The 20,486-nt window shown below is 43.7% G+C and overlaps 1 protein-coding gene across 3 annotated transcripts in view; it reads right to left on the bottom strand.

Moving 5' to 3' along the window:
- TMEM131 (transmembrane protein 131) overlaps positions 1 to 20,486 on the bottom strand; it is a 176,082-nt gene that overhangs the window by 111,704 nt on the left and 43,892 nt on the right. For all 3 annotated transcript variants that reach the window (XM_037898654.2, XM_037898658.2, XM_043537576.1), the window contains exon 3: positions 9,217 to 9,257. In XM_037898654.2, coding sequence (XP_037754582.1) covers positions 9,217 to 9,257 — 41 coding nt within the window. The remainder of the gene's footprint in view (positions 1 to 9,216; positions 9,258 to 20,486) is intronic.

A 20,486-nucleotide genomic window follows, 5' to 3' on the forward strand; every position in this document is an offset into this window, starting at 1 on the left:
GGTTTTAAATCTGAGTACAATTGAGCTGGGTTAAGTGGCTGGGCCTCTGAGACTGGGAGTAACCAGAATATTATTGTGATTTTTGGTGTAAAGTGACCATCTATCACATTGTCCCCCCCTTGGGCATGTTTTAGTGCTTTAGGAGTTCACACTTGTTACTGGGTTGGTGAAATCTAACTAAAGAACATATAACCAGCTTGGGTTTCTGCCCTGATTTTTGACAATCTGCACTGAGGTTGGCACTCTCAGCTGTGAACCACTCCAGACAGCACGGCATTATGAACGGATTGCAGGACTGGAGAGCAACAAAGTTGGCAGGGATGAGTGCGACCAGCACCAGATGGAGATGGCAGGGGGTGTGAAAGTGAGCCTCTTCTGTCCCATGCTGCATGGGTATCTATAGGGGGGAATTTGATGGGGTTCAGGGAACTTGCCCACTCTTCCTCGAGGGAGGAATTAAAGGAGAGCAGGGTGGTCACTTACCCCTCATTCCCTCACAAGAGGTCAGGAGAAATCAAACCATACTACTTTTTGAGGCATGGCTTGGTTTAACTAGGACTAGCTTGAGCGTGGCGACACAATCTGGGATGCAGTGGGACATTCCATATCATATGCTGTGGTTAGATTGGATGATGTCACGAGGCTTCGCTTCCACACTGACAGCGGCCTGTTCATTCAACAGCATGACCGCCAGAGGCCTGAATCTTGTAATGACATTTGCTGGGCATTTAATGAAAGCAGGTGTTTCATAGCATCTGGAAATTTTAGCATGTTTGTAAAATATGCTTTGAGGCCTGCACAGCCTGCAATTGCCACAGCAGTTGGGGAAGGCTGCAGTGAGGAAACAGAATGGGGGATAAGTCAGGTGCTGCCTGCAGATCCCTGGGGGCAGGAGCAGGGTACAGGGGCCAACGTACAGGAAGGGGTGGGGGGCAAGCTGAACATGGGGTGCTGGACAGGAGCATCATCTCTGGCTAAAATGGAGGTTTATAAGGACGCTCCTTTGGGATTACCCTAAACAAGACAGGGCATATCTGTGGGATGGGTTTACTGCAGGGTTTAATATCTCCTTTACCGGTGAAAGAAGTCAGGCCTGTTAGTTTGACATCTGTAGTATGCAAGGTCTTGGAAAATATTTTGAAGGAGAAGATAGTTAAGGACATTGAAGTCAATGGTAAATGGGACAAAATACAACATGGTTTTACAAAAGGTTGATCGTGCCAAACCAACCTGATCTCCTTCTTTGAGAAAGGAGCAGATTTTTTAGACAAAGGAAACGCAGTGAATCTAATTTACCTAGATTTCAGTAAGGCGTTTGATACCATGCCACATGGGGAATTATTAGTTAAATTGGAAAAGATGGGGATCAATATGAAAATTGAAAGGTGGATAAGGAACTGGTTAAAGGGGAGACTACAATGGGTCCTACTGAAAGGTGAACTGTCAGGCTGGAGGGAGGTAACCAGTGGAGTTCCTCAGGGATTGGTTTTGGGACCAATCTTTTTATTACTGACCTCAGCACAAAAAGTGGGAGTGTGCTAATAAAGTTTGTGGATGATACAAAGCTGGGAAGTATTGCCAATTTAGAGAAGGACAGGGATATCATACAGGAGGATCTGGATGACCTTGTAAACTGGAGTAATAGTAATAGGATGAAATTTAATAGTGAGAAGTGTAAGGTCATGCATTTAGGGATTAATAACAAGAATTTTAGTTATAAGCTGGGGATGCATCAATTAGAAGTAACAGAGGGGGAGAAGGACCTTGGAGTATTGGTTGATCATAGGATGACTATGAGCTGCCAATGTGATATGGCTGTGAAAAAAGCTAATGTGGTCTTGGGATGCATCAGGAGAGGTATTTCCGGTAGGGATAAGGAGGTTTTAGTACCGTTATATAAGGCACTGGTGAGACCTCACCTGGAATACTGTGTGCAGTTTTGGTCTCCCATGTTTAAGAAGGATGAATTCAAACTGGAACAGGTACAGAGAAGGGCTACTAGGATGATCCGAGGAATGGAAAACTTGCCTTATGAAAGGAGACTCAAGGAGCTTGGGGTGGGATCTGAGTTACCCAGGAAAGAATTTTCTGTAGTATCTGGCTGGGGAATCTTACCCATATGCTCAGGGTTTAGCTGATCGCCATATTTGGGGTCGGGAAGGAATTTTCCTCCAGGGCAGATTGGAAGAGGCCCTGGAGGTTTTTCGCTTTCCTCTGTAGCATGGGGCACGGGTCACTTCCTGGAGGATTCTCTGCTCCTTGAAGTCTTTAAACCACGATTTGAGGACTTCAATAGCTCAGATATAGGTGAGAGGTTTTTCGCAGGAGTGGGTGGGTGAAATTCTGTGGCCTGCGTTGTGCAAGAGGTCAGACTAGATGATCATAATGGTCCCTTTTGACCTTTATCTATGAATCATGTGATGCCAAAAATTTGAAGCCCTTAGTGGGAATGGGTCATATTTGTAAAGAAAAAGATTGCACAACAATTAAAGAATAGGGCAGCAGGGCCATTCAACCCTCTACATATATAGACCATGCGAACTTCTCCCTTAGGCTTGGTCCCTAAGGCAGGTGATATTGCTTAATTCACCAACTATCATACCCACAGAGTAGCTCAGTTAACAATGGAACAGACCAGGCTTGGTATTGCATGCACTATTCCTCCATTGAAAAGACTGTGTGCATGGTTAGGTATTGTGGCCTAGGGCCACTGATGGCCAAGTATGATATCGTCTGCTTTTCAACTTCTGATGGTGCATCCTTCTGACTTTAACCTTTTGGATTTCCTTCAAAGGACAATTTGACAAAGCTACGCCCAGGGATTTGGCAAATCCTGTTCAGCATTTGAGAAAATTAGTACAATGTTACATTGGGCAGTGATATGGGAAACTGGTTTATGGCAGGTAGTGCATTACTTAGATGACATTTTATTTGCAGGCACTAAGGAACTTTGGCACATGATGCCTGTCAGTGTAGCACAGAAATGAGTGGTTCTGCAAACATTATGGAGCTATGAGAGAAGTTTTAATGATTTTGTGCAATTTCAGGAGCAGGAGGGCCTGTCACTGATATGGCCCATTACACAGGAATGGGTGCTACAGCACATGGTGTTAGCAACTGGCTTCATCAACCATCTCCACTTGCCTATTGGCCCTTACATTTGTCAGTAAGCTGAATGGTTACCACGATTCTTGTTATGGGATTTTAGTTTGGAGGTTTCTAGCAGGGTAGTCTTGAAGCACCAACTCTAAAAAGGATACATGTTGTCCCACCACTATTAATAACACTTAGGGATCTGGCGTGGATCCTAGAGCCCATATATCTTTGTGGGCAAGAGATGGCCTTGTTCAAGGAGGCATTTCTGGTAGTGTTTTTTGGAGTTTCTAAGATCTGCAAACTAGTACCTGGGTCCTGTAGAGATTCTTCTGGAAGGGTTTTGGAACTGAGGGCTATATGTTGGGAGGGATGATCAGTGACATTAATGTTGAAGAGGATGAAGATGGATCAAGGCGGGCAGGGTGAATCTATTCTACACAGCAATAAGGCCAGGGATGGACAGGTCCTTCTTGGTTCATGTGACGGGAGTCTCCTCACAATATACTGGTTTGTTCAAGTTTTAAGATAGGGACTGATGAGGTTGAGGCTTCCAGCATGTGAATTTGGTTCCCACTCATTCAGGATCAGGACAGCAACAGCAGTGACTCAGATGGGCCTGGGAGCTACAGCAATTCAGGCAATTGGGCATTGACATTCTGAAGAATACAGAACGCACATGAGATCCCAGGTGGAGAATCAATGTCAATTTTCCTTTGTATTTGCATTCCAGATGCTGGTAGATGGGCCAGGCAGATGGCAGTGTGGATCTGCAGGCACAGTATTGGTTACTGGCCACATAGCAGGCTTCCAAGTTGTCTGGAGATTCACAGCTGGGCCTCAGTGGTGAAGCAGTCCTGAGCTAGCAAGGGAGGACAGGCGTGTTATAGGACCAGCTCCTGCCCTATGGAGGATGCGAGGGCATACATTGTTCCCAGATTTGGGAATGTGTAAAGGGGTGGACTTAATGCTCAGAGCTAAGAGGGACTCGTGGCAGACCCTGGAACTTCTCCCAAGAATAAAAATTATTTCGCTGGACATGTTGCAATGCAGGGTGTGGTGGAGAGCTGTGAAGCCCCCTTAGGTCAACAAGGCTAGGAGGAATGTGAACAGGGAAATGGCCAAATTCATACATGGCATTGGGGGGAGCGGGTGTCAATGATTTCTCATCTGGACATAGCATATGGGGCACCAGAATTATTCAGGGGGGGATGGGGTCCACCTGTCAGATTTCGGAGCTCACATGCTTTTGGCCAATACTAAAAAGGGCATTAGTAGATGTCTGGGAACCAAGCTAATTGCTGGCGCCTTGTTGGGGCAAATGTCCAGTGCAGGTATTCGATAGGGAAGGGATAGGGTGATCAGATAAAATGGACTGGTAAAGGATTTAAATGAGGTATTCTTTAAGGAGCAGAAACAGTGGGGTTTGAGGCTTCTATGACTGGTATGGCTGGGAGCCAATCCCCCCTTTATAGTCCCCTTAAATCCCCATTTGAGGGGGAGGATGGCGAGGAAGGGGTTGGCTGTGGACCAGGGTGAGTAAAGGGGGAAAGCTGATGACAGACCTACCCACAGGTATTTGTAAATGATTATGTAATTACCTGCATAGTACATTTTTATTTGCTGGGTACTCCCTGACATTTAGGAATAAATATTACACCATGCAAGAGAAAAGTCCTATTACAGACACCCCATTTGTTCCCCAGGCCAAACTGAATAAAAGTTTTCCTTGTAGCTTCAAAGATGCAACTTTTAAAATATAAAGATGGACAACACATGCATATAAGGTTCTTTGAAAGAACAGAACTTGTGAGTCAGAACAATGCAATCCTACATCCCACAACCCAGGTGTGTGGCAGTTGCTATGAAAATTTTGTACAGCAAAATATATGTGAAGATTTATGTAATCTATTTATCAACACTATTTAAAACAAGATTATAACACATGCTTCCCCTTTTGGAAGCTTTATGGAGTGTACTTCATACTGCGTGCATGGCCCTTTTCTGGATTTCTGTTGTCCACTGTTCTAAAGTCAAATAATAATATATAAAAAATGATCATTAAAAAAAGGCATAATGCATAAAAAAACCTATAAGTAATTCCTGCACCCAAAAAGTCCTCCACTTTTTTTTTTTTTTTTAATTATTACTTCTCCGGTCTTTTAAAGGATATCATTCTGGTTTTAGCTGGAAAAAACTCACCAAAAGTCAAAGATGGGTTGGACTCTACTTTCTCAGCCTTTAATGGAAGGGGCAGTGGTGCTGAATCTTTAATGACACCTTTTTCTTCTTGAATGTTTCTCAAGAGTTAAATAACTATTAAAATGTAACACCTTGAATAAGCCACTTTTTGCTATTAATCACATTTCACTTGCTTTGATTCTCTGATTTCATAGTTATACAAAGTTCTCCAGTAATCCATAGAGTCTTTACAAGGCAGGACTGATAAGAAGAAAACCTTTCAGTTTTTCAGGCTTTTGACCGTCATACAACAGCAAAAAGGGAACTACACCTCTTTTACCTGCTAGGTCACCTTTAACAGAACACAATCTACAGGCAGAATCAGTCAAGCCCCATCTCTGCTGTGGAGAATTGTTCCCTGATGTACATTTGTCCTTTGTTCAGTCTAGCCGCAAGAGTCCTAAGCTACTGGGCTTCCACCACTTTATTCCCCAAGCTAAGAAATCTAATTGTTAAGACATGCTCCAAGATAGTCAGCCTAAATTTTCCATGTTAATGAGACTACTACATGGTGTTACTCTTTTCTTCCTTTGTGAGTTACACACACAGGGATCTCCTAATGGCAGAGGTGTCCACTTACACAATAGAAAACTGACTTAACTGAATTCGCAAAAAGAAAAGGAGTACTTGTGGCACCTTAGAGACTAACCAATTTATTTGAGCATAAGCTTTCATGAGCTACAGCTCACTTCATCGGATGCATACTGTGGAAAGTGTAGAAGATCTTTTTATACACACAAAGCATGAAAAAATACCTCCCCCCACCCCACTCTCCTGCTGGTAATAGCTTATCTAAAGTGATCATTCTCCTTACGTGTATGATAATCAAGGTGGGCCATTTCCAGCACAAATCCAGGGTTTAACAAGGTCTGAGAGGGGGCGAGGGGGGGGTAGGAAAAAACAAGGGAAAATAGGCTTGAATAGAGACTGGGAGTGGCTAAGTCATTATGCAAGCTAACCTAAGTTAACTGTACCCAATTTGCAAATGAATTCCAATTCAGCAGTCTCTCGCTGGAGTCTGGATTTGAAGTTTTTTTGTTGTAATATTGCAACTTTCATGTCTGTAATCGCGTGACCAGAGAGATTGAAGTGTTCTCCGACTGGTTTATGAATGTTATAATTCTTGACATCTGATCTGTGTCCATTTATTCTTTTACGTAGAGACTGTCCAGTTTGACCAATGTACATGGCAGAGGGGCATTGCTGGCACATGATGGCATATATCACATTGGTGGATGTGCAGGTGAACGAGCCTCTGATAGTGTGGCTGATGTTATTAGGCCCTGTGATGGTGTCCCCTGAATAGATATGTGGGCACAGTTGGCAACGGGCTTTGTTGCAAGGAGAGGTTCCTGGGTTAGTGGTTCTGTTGTGTGGTGTGTGGTTGCTGGTGAGTATTTGCTTCAGGTTGGGGGGCTGTCTGTAGGCAAGGACTGGCCTCTCTCCCAAGATTTGTGAGAGTGTTGGGTCATCCTTCAGGATAGGTTGTAGATCCTTAATAATGTGTTGGAGGGGTTTTAGTTGGGGGCTGAAGGTGACGGCTAGTGGCGTTCTGTTATTTTCTTTGTTGGGCCTGTCCTGTAGTAGTTGACTTCTGGGTACTCTTCTGGCTCTGTCAATCTGTTTCTTCACTTCCGCAGGTGGGTATTGTAGCTGTAAGAATGCTTGATAGAGATCTTGTAGGTGTTTGTCTCTGTCTGAGGGGTTGGAGCAAATGCGGTTGTATCGCAGAGCTTGGCTGTAGACAATGGATCGTGTGGTGTGGTCTGGATGAAAGCTGGAGGCATGTAGGTAGGAATAGCGGTCAGTAGGTTTCCGGTATAGGGTGGTGTTTATGTGACCATCGTTTATTAGCACTGTAGTGTCCAGGAAGTGGATCTCTTGTGTGGACTGGACAAGGCTGAGGTTGATGGTGGGATGGAAATTGTTGAAATCATGGTGGAATTCATTCCTCAAGGGCTTCTTTTCCATGGGTCCAGATGATGAATATGTCATCAATATAGCGCAAGAAGAGTAGGGGCGTTAGGGGACGAGAGCTGAGGAAGCGTTGTTCTAAGTCAGCCATAAAAATGTTGGCATGCAGGTACCCATAGCAGTGCCGCTGATTTGAAGGTATACATTGTACCCAAATGTAAAATAGTTATGGGTAAGGACAAAGTCACAAAGTTCAGCCACCAGGTTAGCTGTGACATTATCGGGGATAGTGTTCTTGACGGCTTGTAGTCCATCTTTGTGTGGAATGTCTGTGTAGAGGGCTTCTACATCCATAGTGGCCAGGATGGTGTTATCAGGAAGATCACCGATGGATTGTAGTTTCCTCAGGAAGTCAGCGGTGTCTTGAAGGTAGCTGGGAGTGCTGGTAGCGTAGGGCCTGAGGAGGGAGTCTACATAGCCAGACAATCCTGCTGTCAGGGTGCCAATGCCTGAGATGATAGGGCGCCCAGGATTTCCAGGTTTATGGATCTTGGATAGTAGATAGAATATCCCAGGTCGGGGTTCCAGGGGTGTGTCTGTGCGGATTTGATCTTGTGCTTTTTCAGGGAGTTTCTTGAGCAAATGCTGTAGTTTCTTTTGGTAACTCTCAGTGGGATCAGAGGGTAATGGCTTGTAGAAAGTGGTGCTGGAGAGCTGCCGAGCAGCCTCTTGTTCATATTCCGACCTATTCATGATGACAACAGCACCTCCTTTGTCAGCCTTTTTGATTATGATGTCAGAGTTGTTTCTGAGGCTGTAGATGGTATTGTGTTCCGCACGGCTGAGGTTATGGGGCAAGTGATGCTGCTTTTCCACAATTTCAGCCCGTGCACGTCGGCGGAAGCACTCTATGTAGAAGTCCAGTCTGCTGTCTCGACCTTCAGGAGGAGTCCACCTAGAATCCTTCTTTTTGTAGTGTTGGTAGGGAGGTCTCTGTGGATTAGTATGTTGTTCAGAGGTATGTTGGAAATATTCCTTGAGTCGGAAACGTCGAAAATAGGATTCTAGGTCACCACAGAACTGGTTTATAACATTCATAAACCAGTCGGAGAACACTTCAATCTCTCTGGTCATGCGATTACAGACATGAAAGTTGCGATATTACAACAAAAAAACTTCAAATCCAGACTCCAGCAAGAGACTGCTGAATTGGAATTCATTTGCAAATTGGATACAATTAACTTAGGCTTGAATAGAGACTGGGAGTGGCTAGGTCATTATGCAAGGTAACCTATTTCCCCTTGTTTTTTCCTACCCCCCCACCCCAGACGTTCTTGTTAAACCCTGGATTTGTGCTGGAAATGGCCCACCTTGATTATCATATACATTGTAAGGAGAGTGATCACTTTAGATAAGCTATTACCAGCAGGAGAGTGGGGTGGGGGGAGGTATTTTTTCATGCTGTGTGTGTATAAAAAGATCTTCTACACTTTCCACAGTATGCATCCGATGAAGTGAGCTGTAGCTCACGAAAGCTTATGCTCAAATAAATTGGTTAGTCTCTAAGGTGCCACAAGTACTCCTTTTCTTTTTGCGAATACAGACTAACACGGCTGTTACTCTGAAACTTAACTGAATTGTTTTTTATGGGTACAAAGGTGTTCTTTCCTTCTCACTTCTTCCGAATACATGAAGTGAGATGCTCAGTAACAGGATGTTTACTACATATTAGATTGTTTAGTATTTAAAACATTAGCCAAATAAAATTTCTATAATTGACATAGACATGAAATTTGAACAGATTACTAAATGAAAGATTACAATATTTGGATTTAAGACAGCTTACTTCTAACAGTGACTTGTACAAAAACAAAATCTTTTTTTTTTTTTTTTTTACATCAAGAATCACAAATTCCCCAGTGGGGAATCTGTTAGAAGTGAACATCTTACTCTGGAACACAACCTTACCTTTTCTGTTGATATGAGCTGAGGCCAATACTTGTGTCGGTCTATAACAAGAAGAACGAACAGTTAAGGTTGCAATGCTTGATATCAAATATGTTTTCCATATTAAAAAATACAATGCTAACAAGTAATTAGAACAGTCTTTTAAAAGACAATGGCAAGTTCTGAGTCTGGGGTGGGAAGTCGAAGCCAGTATCTACCAACTGTCTACCTCCAAGGATATCAACAAGTCAAGCAACTAACACAAACACCAAAGCACCCTGCAATTCTGGTCAGAAATCAAGGAGTCAGTAATGATTCCTGAAATCTTAGGAACATGGAAAACTAGGAGGTATGTAGCAGTTCAGGAAGATTGAAAAGGGAGGAGGGAAAAAAAAAAAAAAAAAATCAGAAAGGGCAACATTTTATGGGCCAGAGAAGAGGAAAGTATGGCCACTCTAACCTACCAAGAGATAACTTGGGGGTAAGAAATGCTCACAAAGGACTTTGTATAAATCAAATAAAAGTCAAACATAAGTTGTACAAATAGCAAGTTCAGTTAGCAAATAGGATTGAGCTTTAAGTTTCCAATACGATATCAGAAAACAAGTTTAAAAAGCCCATTTAACCACTAAAAGTAATATACTACAGATAACTCCAAAACAAAATTTGTTATGAAGTCCTTTTAAAGATACAGTCTCTGAAAAGCAAAAATATTCAGTATTAAGGAACTGAATTTTTGCTTTACAAATCTCAGTATTTGATGAATGCCACCATTAAACCAGGATGTCAAGAGTACACAATAAAGAGTACTCTTTTCCCTTTTGGATATCCGTAGTTTTCAAAAATTTCAAGGCTTTTTTTTTGTTGTTTTTGTTTTTTAAATCTTTTGGTTATATAGGACTGCAATTGGTGCAAAAATGGCAGACTAGATAGTATATAAATCAAGGATTTATTTGCAAATTCACTTGCTAGACCCTGGTACCAGCTAACAAGCTTTAAACAAACACAGACACACCTTGAAGTATTACAGAGGCAAACTTCCTCCTAAAGTTAAAGCAAATTGTGCTTTCCAGCAACAAGGAATCATACTGTATTTTATTTTACTACACAGCATACTTTGGGTTGATTGACAAATTGAACTACTACTTACTTTTCTGGCAAAAAACAACCACCTTTGTACTATATAGTTGTGGTCTTTAGCTTGTAAGATTTATTCTCTCTCTCAAAACCAAATCAAACTAAACTCTGAGCTATGATGTCTGAAAGGCTCTAAGAATTAGTACACAGCTTACTCAGGCTTGGCTAGAAAATTAAATTGTTGCTGAAAGCCCAGATCCAATCTATCTTCCCCCTCCCCAGTTAAAAATGTCTAATCAAAGTGCTAACAGACAACACATTCAGATAAAAGCCTTGGCATCAGGTAAGCCCAGCAGAACATTCCTTCGTAGTCCCCTACCCCACTCTTCCAAGGCATTATTTGCGTGAGTGACATCAGCTAGACCCATCCCCTTCCACAATGACCAGCAGGTGTTCTGCTGCTCCCTCAGGTCCTTTTCTTCCTCTACTCCTGAGGAAGCACATGCATAGCCACCCTTTTCTATGACTGGCAGTACAGAGCTGTTGTGCTAGATATTCAACGCATCCACAAGTCCTCTATTGCACCCTGTCCGGAAGGAAGCAAAATTGACAACAGCTCAGAAAGCACTTTTGTTTGTCCTAGAGATCTGGGCAACAGGACAGTGTTAGGATATAGATATTCAGGCCTGTCTGTAAAGGCCTATACCCTAAGAATTTAGGTGTATTCTTATCACTTGGCTAGTTATAGAGGTATAAAAGAAAGAATCAAAATCACTGTCTGCCGGTATAAGAGTCTTCTCTTACTGTGACAGTCTGAGGCCCTGTGCTTAGGCTAAGGCCTTTGGCTAAGCAGCAGAGGCAGCCATAAGCTGGGAAGCGAACGGTCACACCCTCACATTCCAACCTAGTCACACTGAAATAAGGTGCTATTGGGCTGTTAGGAATACAATCCTGTCCTGATAATGCCTATTGCCTCCAGAGAAAGGGAAGCGCCTAGAAGATGTAAAAGGAAACTTAGTTTGATAGCATCCTGTCTGGCAAGAACTCACTTATCAATAGCTGGGATGTGAAATCCTCATTCCTGTGTTTGTTCTATCACTGTAGTCCCCATTTCCCTATTGTTTGTCTGCATAATCTCTGTCTGGTTCTGTGATTGTTCCTGTCTGCTGTATAATTAATTTTCCTGGGTGTAAACTAATTAAGGTGGTGGGATATAATTGGTTACATAATCATGTTACAATATGTTAGGATTGGTTAGTTAAATTTCAGGAAAATGATTAGTTAAGGTATAGCTAAGCAGAACTCAAGTTTTACGATATAGTCTGCAGTCAGTCAGGAAGTGTGGGGGGGGGGGAATGGGAAAGGGAATGGGGTGGGGAAATTGGAATCATGTTTTGCTAAAGGGGGAAATGGGAACAGGGACACAGGTAAGGCTCTGTGGTGTCAGAGCTGGGAAGGGGGACACTAAGGAAGGAAACTGGAATCATGCTTGCTGGAAGTTCACCCCAATAAACATCAAATAGTTTGCACCTTTGGATTTTGGGTATTGTTGCTCTCTGTTCATGTGAGAAGGACCAGGGAAGTAAGTGGGTGAAGGAATAAGCCCTTTAACAGATAGTATCAGTCCAAGTATTGTACAAACTTGAATCCATTAAACAGCACCATCAACATCATAATATCTTCTATTCAAAGGCTTTGACTAAGCATCACCTATGTCTGAGGAGTGTTAAAATTATTACTATCAATGGATGAACTGAAGTACAGAGATGCCAACTAGCCAATAGTCATAGTGACCAACAGTCTGGGATCGAAGCCAGAGGAGGAAGTTACTCACCTTGTGCAGTAACCATGGTTCTTTGAGATTTATCTCTATGGGTGCTCCACTGCGGGTGTATCTGCACCCCTAATCAGCGAATTTATGTAGTGGCGTCTGTTCTGCCCGCACATGAGCCCTCCCTCATGGTTATCTAGCACTGCATGGGCAAACTACCCTCAGTTCCCTCTCTACCGCAGAGCCCCTCATCAAGAACTCCAAAGTAGAATGAAGGAGGGTGCGCTGTGTAGCACGAACAGGGACACATCTTGAAGAACCATTATTACTGCACAAGGTGAGTAACATCCTCTTTGAGCAGGGTCCCTATGGGTGATCCTCTGTAGGTGACTTCACAGCAGTATGCCCCATGGAGGGCTAGGGCTTCAGAGTGCAGTCTATTATTGACAATAGTATTGTTTAGCCAAAGATGGCATCAGAGGCTGAGTCTCAAGTGATCATGTAGTGTTCCTCGAAAGTATGGGCAGAGGCGCAGGTCGCTGCCCTGCAGATTTCTGTGATGACGACATCTTTAACAAATGCGACCGAGGTAAAAATGGATCTCATGGAGTGCATGCAGATTCCTGATTGGGGCACCAGGTTACACACATGGGAACAGTGATTAATGCAACTGGAGACCCATTTGGAGAGTCTTTCACTGATATTGCAGAACCTTTGGGTGTTTTCATGAATGAAAGGAAGAGTTTAGGAGACTTCCTAAAGTCCTTAGTCCTGTCCAAATAAAACATTCAGGATCTCCTAACATCAAGTGAATGAAGTATTGCCTCCTGTTGTCACAATGTGGTTTTAGGGAAAAAGTGGGAAGATGACTGAGCTGGTGCATATGGATGGACAAGATTATCTTGGAGAGGAATTTCGGGTGTTGCTGCAGGGTGATTTTGTCTTTAAAAAAGACCGTGAACAGTGGCTGCACCATCAATGCTGCTATTTCCCCTATTCATCGCGCTGAGTCATGCCCTCTAGAAATGCTGCCTTTGTGGACAGGCAGTGGTGCTGGAACAATTTTTATAGTGGGGATGGTGAAGGTGGAAACCCTGTATTTGGGTTATTACTACTTCAAGATGGGGGGCAGCAGCACCCCCAATTCCAGCACCTATGTGGACAGGTGTAGGAGAGAGCAAGTGGCTATAGGTTCAAAGGGTAGTCTAGCTAGGGTTTCAGAACCAGACTGAGATCCCACATTGGAGTGGGTGGTCTAACGTGCAGGAAGTCCCATGCCCTTGAAGAATCTGTATGTTGGATGGGCAAATACTCAGCATCCGTCCACCCAATGGTGTAAGGCTGAATTATGGTTGCTAGATGTACTTTAAGTAAGCTAAGATATAGACCAGTCCTTTTAAGGTCTAGAATATAGTCTAGGAGCAAAAGGATGGAGAAAGATATCGGAGCCATTTGTTTAGAACTGCCTCAAATTTGGAATAATTTCCACTTCTGCGGGTAAGTGAGATGAGCTGTCAATTTCCTAATGTGCAGTAACACCTCTTTCACCTGCTCAGAGCATTTGCTTTTTAAGTTTTGGAACTATGAAGGAACCAAGCCTGGAGCAGGAGGATCTGTAGGTTGAGGTGAAGGATCTGTGACGCTGCACCCCATAATGCTTTATAGAAATATGCTTATGAGTGTAACTATGACATAACTGGAATATGTTTTATGCTAGATATGCAATGTAACATATCTTTGCAATGTTATGTTCTACTGAATGTATTCATCCTATTCGTATGCATGTATCATTTTTATATCTGAAGTTATGAGCATTAGCTCTATACTTGTATTTAAAGTGTTTGCTGTAGAAAGCACCTAAGGCAGAATTGGTCAACAGTGTGAAGGGGTTATTAAAGTAAATGGAAGTACTTGGCTAACAATGGACCTTGATAGACGCCAATCCACATCTGAGCTTTCCTGGGAACGTTCGGGCTAACATGTGGTCAATGGCTCGACCTGTAGAGAACTGAGTTATACATGGACATGTGACTTGCCAATGTGACTCCAAAACTCCATCTTGTAGCTGTGATTCTACACAGGGGGAGAGAGGGGTTTCCACCCACAAGAGAGAGGCTATACAAGCCCCTAGAAATCCCTCCATTTGGTCTTCAGCTGGCACAAAAGATAGCCTCTCCAACCCAAAGAGATGCCTGAAAGAAACTGGAACAAAGGACAGTAACTAGGGGTGTGAGTGATTGCTGGACCCAGACTAGGACGAAGTCTAGCCTGTAAAAGAGACTTGGAACATCTCTGAGGGTGAGATTTACCTGCATTTAGTTTCTTCCTGTATTAGGCTTAGTCTTGTGTGTTTTATTTTATTTTGCTTGGTAATTCACTTTGTTCTGTCTGTTATTACTTAGAACCACTTAAATCCTTCTTTTTATATTTAATAAAATCACTTTTTACTTATTAATTAACCCAGAGCAAGTATTAATTCCTGGGGGAGCAAACAGCTGTGCATCTCTCTCTATCAGTGTTAGAGAGGGTGAACAATTTAGGAGTTTACCCTGTATAAGCTTTATACAGAGTAAAACGGATTTATTTGGGGTTTGGATCCCATTGGGAACTGGGTATCTGGGTGTTTGAGACAGGAGCACTTCTTAAGCTGTTTTCAGTTAATCCTGCAGTTTTTGGGGGATGTGGTTCAGACCTGGGTCTGTGTTTGTAGCAGGCTAGCACGTCTGGCACAACCAAGTCCCAAGCTGCCAGGGAAAACGGGCTCAGAGGTAGTCTCGGCACATCAGGTGGCAGTTCCCAAGGGGGTTTCTGTGACCCAATCCATCACAGGATCCATCTGTCATTTTGGGAGAGCAGGTGAGGAATAGATTGAAGACGAATTGGAGAATACACTGCCACCTGTCCAAAGTATGTGTACCACACTTGCCTCAACCAAGAGGCGGCAATCAGTATGACTTTTGCTCTGTCTTTCTGTATCCTCAATAGCATCTTTGACATGAGAGGGAATGGAGGAAAGGTATATAGCAGCTCCCTGCCCCATGGGAAGATGAGAACATCTCCTAAAGACTGTTTCCCCAGTCTGGCTCTGGAGCAGTAGCAGACATCTCTTGTTGCGGTAAGTAGCAAACTGGTCTATTGTCAGGGTTTCCCATAGGTTGGCTATGCCACGACGCACTGCTGGGTTCATCTCCCATTTGTGGTCGTATGAGAAATTCTGACAGACTGTCTGCTGTCACATTTTGTACCCTGGCAGGTAAGCAGCTGAAATGAGTACATTGTGGTGGACGCACAAATTCCAAAGTTACAGTGCTTCCATGGAAAGGGAAGGTAATCTGGCACTCTCTTGGCGATTGTCTGTCAGATATATGGTCTGTCATGACTTTTGTGTGAGAAAGTGTGCACTAGCATTTCTGACAGCTCTTAATGCCAAAAGATTGATATGGAGTACCGATTCTGTGGGAGACCACTTGCCCTGGACTTTGCAGTTGTTTAGGTGGGCTCCCCAGCCTATTAGAGAGGCATCTATTGTTAGAATCAGTGTTGGTTGTGTGAATGGGATGCCTGCATGGATGTTGGATGGTTCTTTCCACCAGTGCAGGGAGCGTTTGACCCTGAAGGGCATCGACAGCAGATTGTTTAGCCCATCCTTGTTTGGAGATTAGACAGATCTGAGCCATATCTGTAAACATCTCATGTCAAAAGGGCGTGTGGCATCACAAATGTGCATGCCACCATATGCCCGAGAAGCTAGAGGCAATTCTTAGTTGGTGTTGATGGGCTGGCCCAGACTGTCTGAGACTCATCAGGGTGTTGAATCTGTGAGGCAAAAGGAATGCTCTCACTTACACTCCGCCAAGCTCGGCGCCAATAAACTCCAGACATTGTACGGGGGGATCAAGGTTGGTTTCTGTTTATTGAGGTGTAGGCCCAGTTGTACAAATATGCGCATGGTCCTCTGGGTGGCTTACAGGGCGTCTTTGAAGGAATGAACCTTGAGAAGGCAGTCGTCCAGGTATGGGTAAATGGCAATACCTAATGTTCGTAGATGTGTCACTATGACGGAGAGGACCTGGGAGAATATCCTGGGTGCAGACAAGGCTGAATGGGAGCATTCTGTACTGATAATGGTCTTGCCCAAAGGTAAAAATCGGAAGAATCTCCTGTGGGACGGTCAGATTGAAATGTGGAAGTAGACATCTTGTAGGTTGAGGGCCAAGAACCAATCTCCTTGCTCCAGAGATGGCATAATGGCTGCTAGTGTAACCACCTTGAACTTCTGAGCCTTCACCTATCTAGTATGGGTCTCCAACCTCCCTTTCTCTTGAGGATCAGGAAATACCTGGAATAAAACCCCTTGCCTTTGAGGTGAGTGAGGACTAGTACCATGGCCCCTAGGCATAACTGGTGATCTATTTCCCGACTTAATAGTCTCTCGTGAGAAGAGTCCCTGAAGAAGGATGGGCAGGGAGGGATGTGAAATGGATCTGGTAACCCTTGAAGATAATCTCTAAGACCCACCTGTCGGAGATGTTCTCCCAACTCCCGATGGAGAGAGTCAAGCGACTTCTGAAGGGATGTGGAAAGTCTGTACATAGCAGCTATTGTTGTTGCAAGGAGTGGTTGGGGTCTTTCACCACAGCTAGGGGAATTCACATCCACCCTCTTAGTGAGATCTTGGAAAAGCTTAAAATCATCAGCTAATAGTGGAAGATGGAGCATTACCACCTTATCTGGTGAGGAGGAAGAGATGTTCATCGGTTGAGTAGTTTCCACCTCTAGTCTGGCGTCCTGCTCCTCGAAAGTTTCTTCCTGGGGCTCTGAATACAGAGGCCATAGGGGGAACGTCTGGTGGACTCCCTGTGGAAGACATCAGAAGTCTAAGAAGTCACAGCAAGGCCACTGGAGAGATTGGGGGGGGGGGGGGAGGAAGTACCCACAGGTGACCATACCAGGAAGACTGGAGAGCGGAGGATGGGTATAGCAGAAGAGGTCCCAGATACTGTATAATGGTGGGTTATGGTATGAGACCAGAAAGAAATTGTCATCCTGATCACGGTCTAGCTCCCCGCTGGAGTAGAGTGGGGCTGATAGGGTCGCTGGAGCTGAATGCCCCGGTGCCACTGGTGATTCGAGGACTGAGACATGCTCAGATTCCAGAGCTCTGGTACTGAGTAGTGGGGACTACAGTTCCTCTGCAATCACAAGGTCCCTGGAGAAACGGAACTTGTGTGATTCCATTGTTGCAATCAGTACATCAGGGATTGCTGGTGCTGACTCATCTGTACTGATGATCTTTTATGGAGGGTGCATTATGACAAGGGCTGCTTTGTGCCAAGGATTTTTCTGTTGGTACCAATTTTGTAGAGATGGTATGGTCTCTATTCTTATCTTCAGCAGGCAGTGCCACCACTTCAGAGCCTTTGCTCCTCAGGTCTTTAGGCATTAAAGCAGAGCTTGTACCCAGTGGTCCTTGTGTTTTCTGGGTACCGTGTTTTGGAGCCATTGGTGCACAGGTGACTGAATATGCCAGGAGTCTCCTCTGGCTGCTCAAGAGCTCGGTTTGAGGGCTTGCCGCCCTTTCTCTAGATGCTTTGCCAGGGGGAAAATCAGCTGACTTTCTCTGCAATTCTCCCTCTCTGGAGGTTGAGGGCTCCAGGGACAATCTTTGTCCTGGAGAATAGTCATGACCGGGGGGGTCAGATGCTGGTGTGACAGGGCGGACTAGGCTCAGAGGCCCCCGCTGGAGGCCTCAGGGCCCTGCCACATCTGTCCCATGAAAAACAGTGGAGCTAAGTCCTCTGGGCAGCCTAGAGAGACTGTGAAAGGCTAGGCAATCAGAGAGGCTGCAGGGAGACCCAATCAAGGCCCAGGAGAGCCATATAAAAAGGAGCTACAGAGTCAGACAGTTCCGTGCTGAAGCTGAAGGAGTACAGATGGTGCTCTTGGCTGGCGAAAGGTAACTGCAGCATCACATGCCTGGTCTACATTACGGGGTTAGGTCGAATTTAGCCGCATTAGGTCGACTTAAAAATGACTGCGTCCACACAACCAACCCCATTCCATCGACCTAAAGGGCTCTTAAAATCAACTTCTGTACTCCTCCCCGATGAGGAGAGTAGCGCTAAAATCGACCTTGCTGGGTCGAATTTGGAGTAGTGCGGATGCAAATCGACGGTATTGGCCTCCAGGAGCTATCCTAGAGTGCTCCATTGTGACCGTTCTGGACTGCACTTTGAACTCCCATGCACTAGCCAGATACACAGGAAAAGCCCATTCCTAATATCTGATTTGTGTCTATTTATCCTTTTACGTAGGGACTGTCCAGTTTGGCCGATGTACATAGCAGAAGGACATTACTGGCACATGATGGCGTATATTACATTGGTGGACGTGCAGGTGAATGAACCGGTGATGGTGTGGCTGATCTGGTTAGGTCCTGTGACAGTGTTGGTGGTATAGATATGTGGGCAGAGTTGGCATCGAGGTTTGTTGTATGGAGTGGTTCCTGAGTTAGAGTTACTATGGTGCCGTGTGTCGTTGGCTGGTGAGAATATGCTTTAGGTTGGTGGGTCGTCTGTGGGCGAGGACTGGTCTGCCTCCCAAGGCCTGTGAAAGTGAGGGATCGTTGTCCAGGATGGGTTGTAGATCACTGATGATGTGTTGGAGAGGTATATATTTATTTTATAATTATATGGTAAAAATGAGAAAGTATGCAATTTTTCTATAACAGTGTGCTGCGAGACTTCTGTATTTTTATGTCTGATTGTGTAAGCAAGTGGTTTTTAAACTGAGGTGAAACCTGGGGGTACACAAGACAAATCAGACTCCTGAAAGGGGTACAGTAATTTGGAAAGGTTGACAGCCACTACTTTAGAGGTACTACAAAAGGATCAGAAACTCTAAGAAGAACTATAAACTAAACACTATCAAGTATAAAGAGAGGTAAGTAAGCAAACTGCTGTCTCAGGACAAGGGTAGTTGAGAAGAATTGGAGTGTGGTTCACCCGCACAGCGCAAGATAGCCTCGAGGGAGACCATGAGAGAGGTAGAGTGCCTGTGCAGGCGGAATGGACACTGCTACCTAAATTCTCTGATTAAAGGTGCAGGGACACAGATTCATCTAAAGTAAAGCACCCATAGGGACACTACTAAAAGAAGAATCTTCACTTTCAATCCCTTGTTCTGATCACTAGATGGTACTGCCTCTGAACTGAGTCATATGGTGGCTTAGTAAAAACTTGACAAAACCTCTGAATGATGCCACTGGATGATGACATCCGGCAGGGTTAGGTCCAGTAACAAGACTGCTGAGAAAGACTTACCCAAAACTATCCCATCCTTGCCAACCAGCCCTAGCTGTCACATAACTAATAGGAGCAAGTTTTATGATGCCTTTATTCTTCAGCAGACAATATAATCTTAAGTGAGCCAATTTCCGAACTTAAACAAGACACCTGATGTCAGTCTTGAACCAAGATCTTTTAGACCAATTTGCAGCCAGGAGCAAATGTTGGCTAGAATTAAACTTCTGAACATAGAGGAATAAATGGAGATGTTCCTTCAACTTATTTGAACGATTGAATAATAAGTACTTCTGTAGCTACTGCTATAAGTTATGTCTTCTACTCCACTTGTAATTAAATGTCATATATATACACACAAATTTCTTATCTTATGCTTTAAAACTAAATTTAAAAGATTATGATGCTTCATACACTAAAACAGATCGTAAACTTTGTATATCACTGAACAGATTCTCAATATATTAAAATTGTAAACAGGAAGCAAAACCAAAGATCACTAAGATTGACATTTATACAGAAAAGTGTTCTTTTGCCTATTTGACTGCCTGGGTTAAATGTAATACATGTAAAATGAGACTCAAATCTCAATGATTGTTTTGAAATCAAGGTGAACTAGGGTAAAATCATACCAAGGCAACGTGAACAGCTCATGAGCATAACTAAATCATTGCACAACTAAAGCAAATGTAAATCTGATGTAGCAGCTTCTATAATTGACATTTCATAAAACTGATTAGTAATCTGTGTAGTCCTGCAAAATCCATAATATATACAGATGCATAACACGAATCTTTTCAATTACATACTCTCTTTTTGGGCAAATTTTTTCTTCCAGCGTCAAATAAATTTGTGGGTGTTCTGTGTTGGAGCTTGGCATGCTCTTTTTCCTGTCTGACTGGGTCCACCTCTACACCAGCTGTCAGCATGACTACCAAGAACTAAAACTATGTATCAGTTATTCCTTCCCAATCCAGGCTTTAAAGGGAAGGGGCAGTGCTGAGCTGAAAGAAATATTGTTCCCTATCCCACACATTTTTACTATACATACAAAATATATCCCTCTTTCCTGAAAGAGATTCATCAATGAGAGCATATCATTAGCATGAAAAACTTAAAGGAAACATTTGTGAAATCTCACC

Source organism: Chelonia mydas, chromosome 1, assembly GCF_015237465.2.
Source record: "Chelonia mydas isolate rCheMyd1 chromosome 1, rCheMyd1.pri.v2, whole genome shotgun sequence".
Classification (NCBI taxonomy): domain Eukaryota; kingdom Metazoa; phylum Chordata; order Testudines; family Cheloniidae; genus Chelonia; species Chelonia mydas.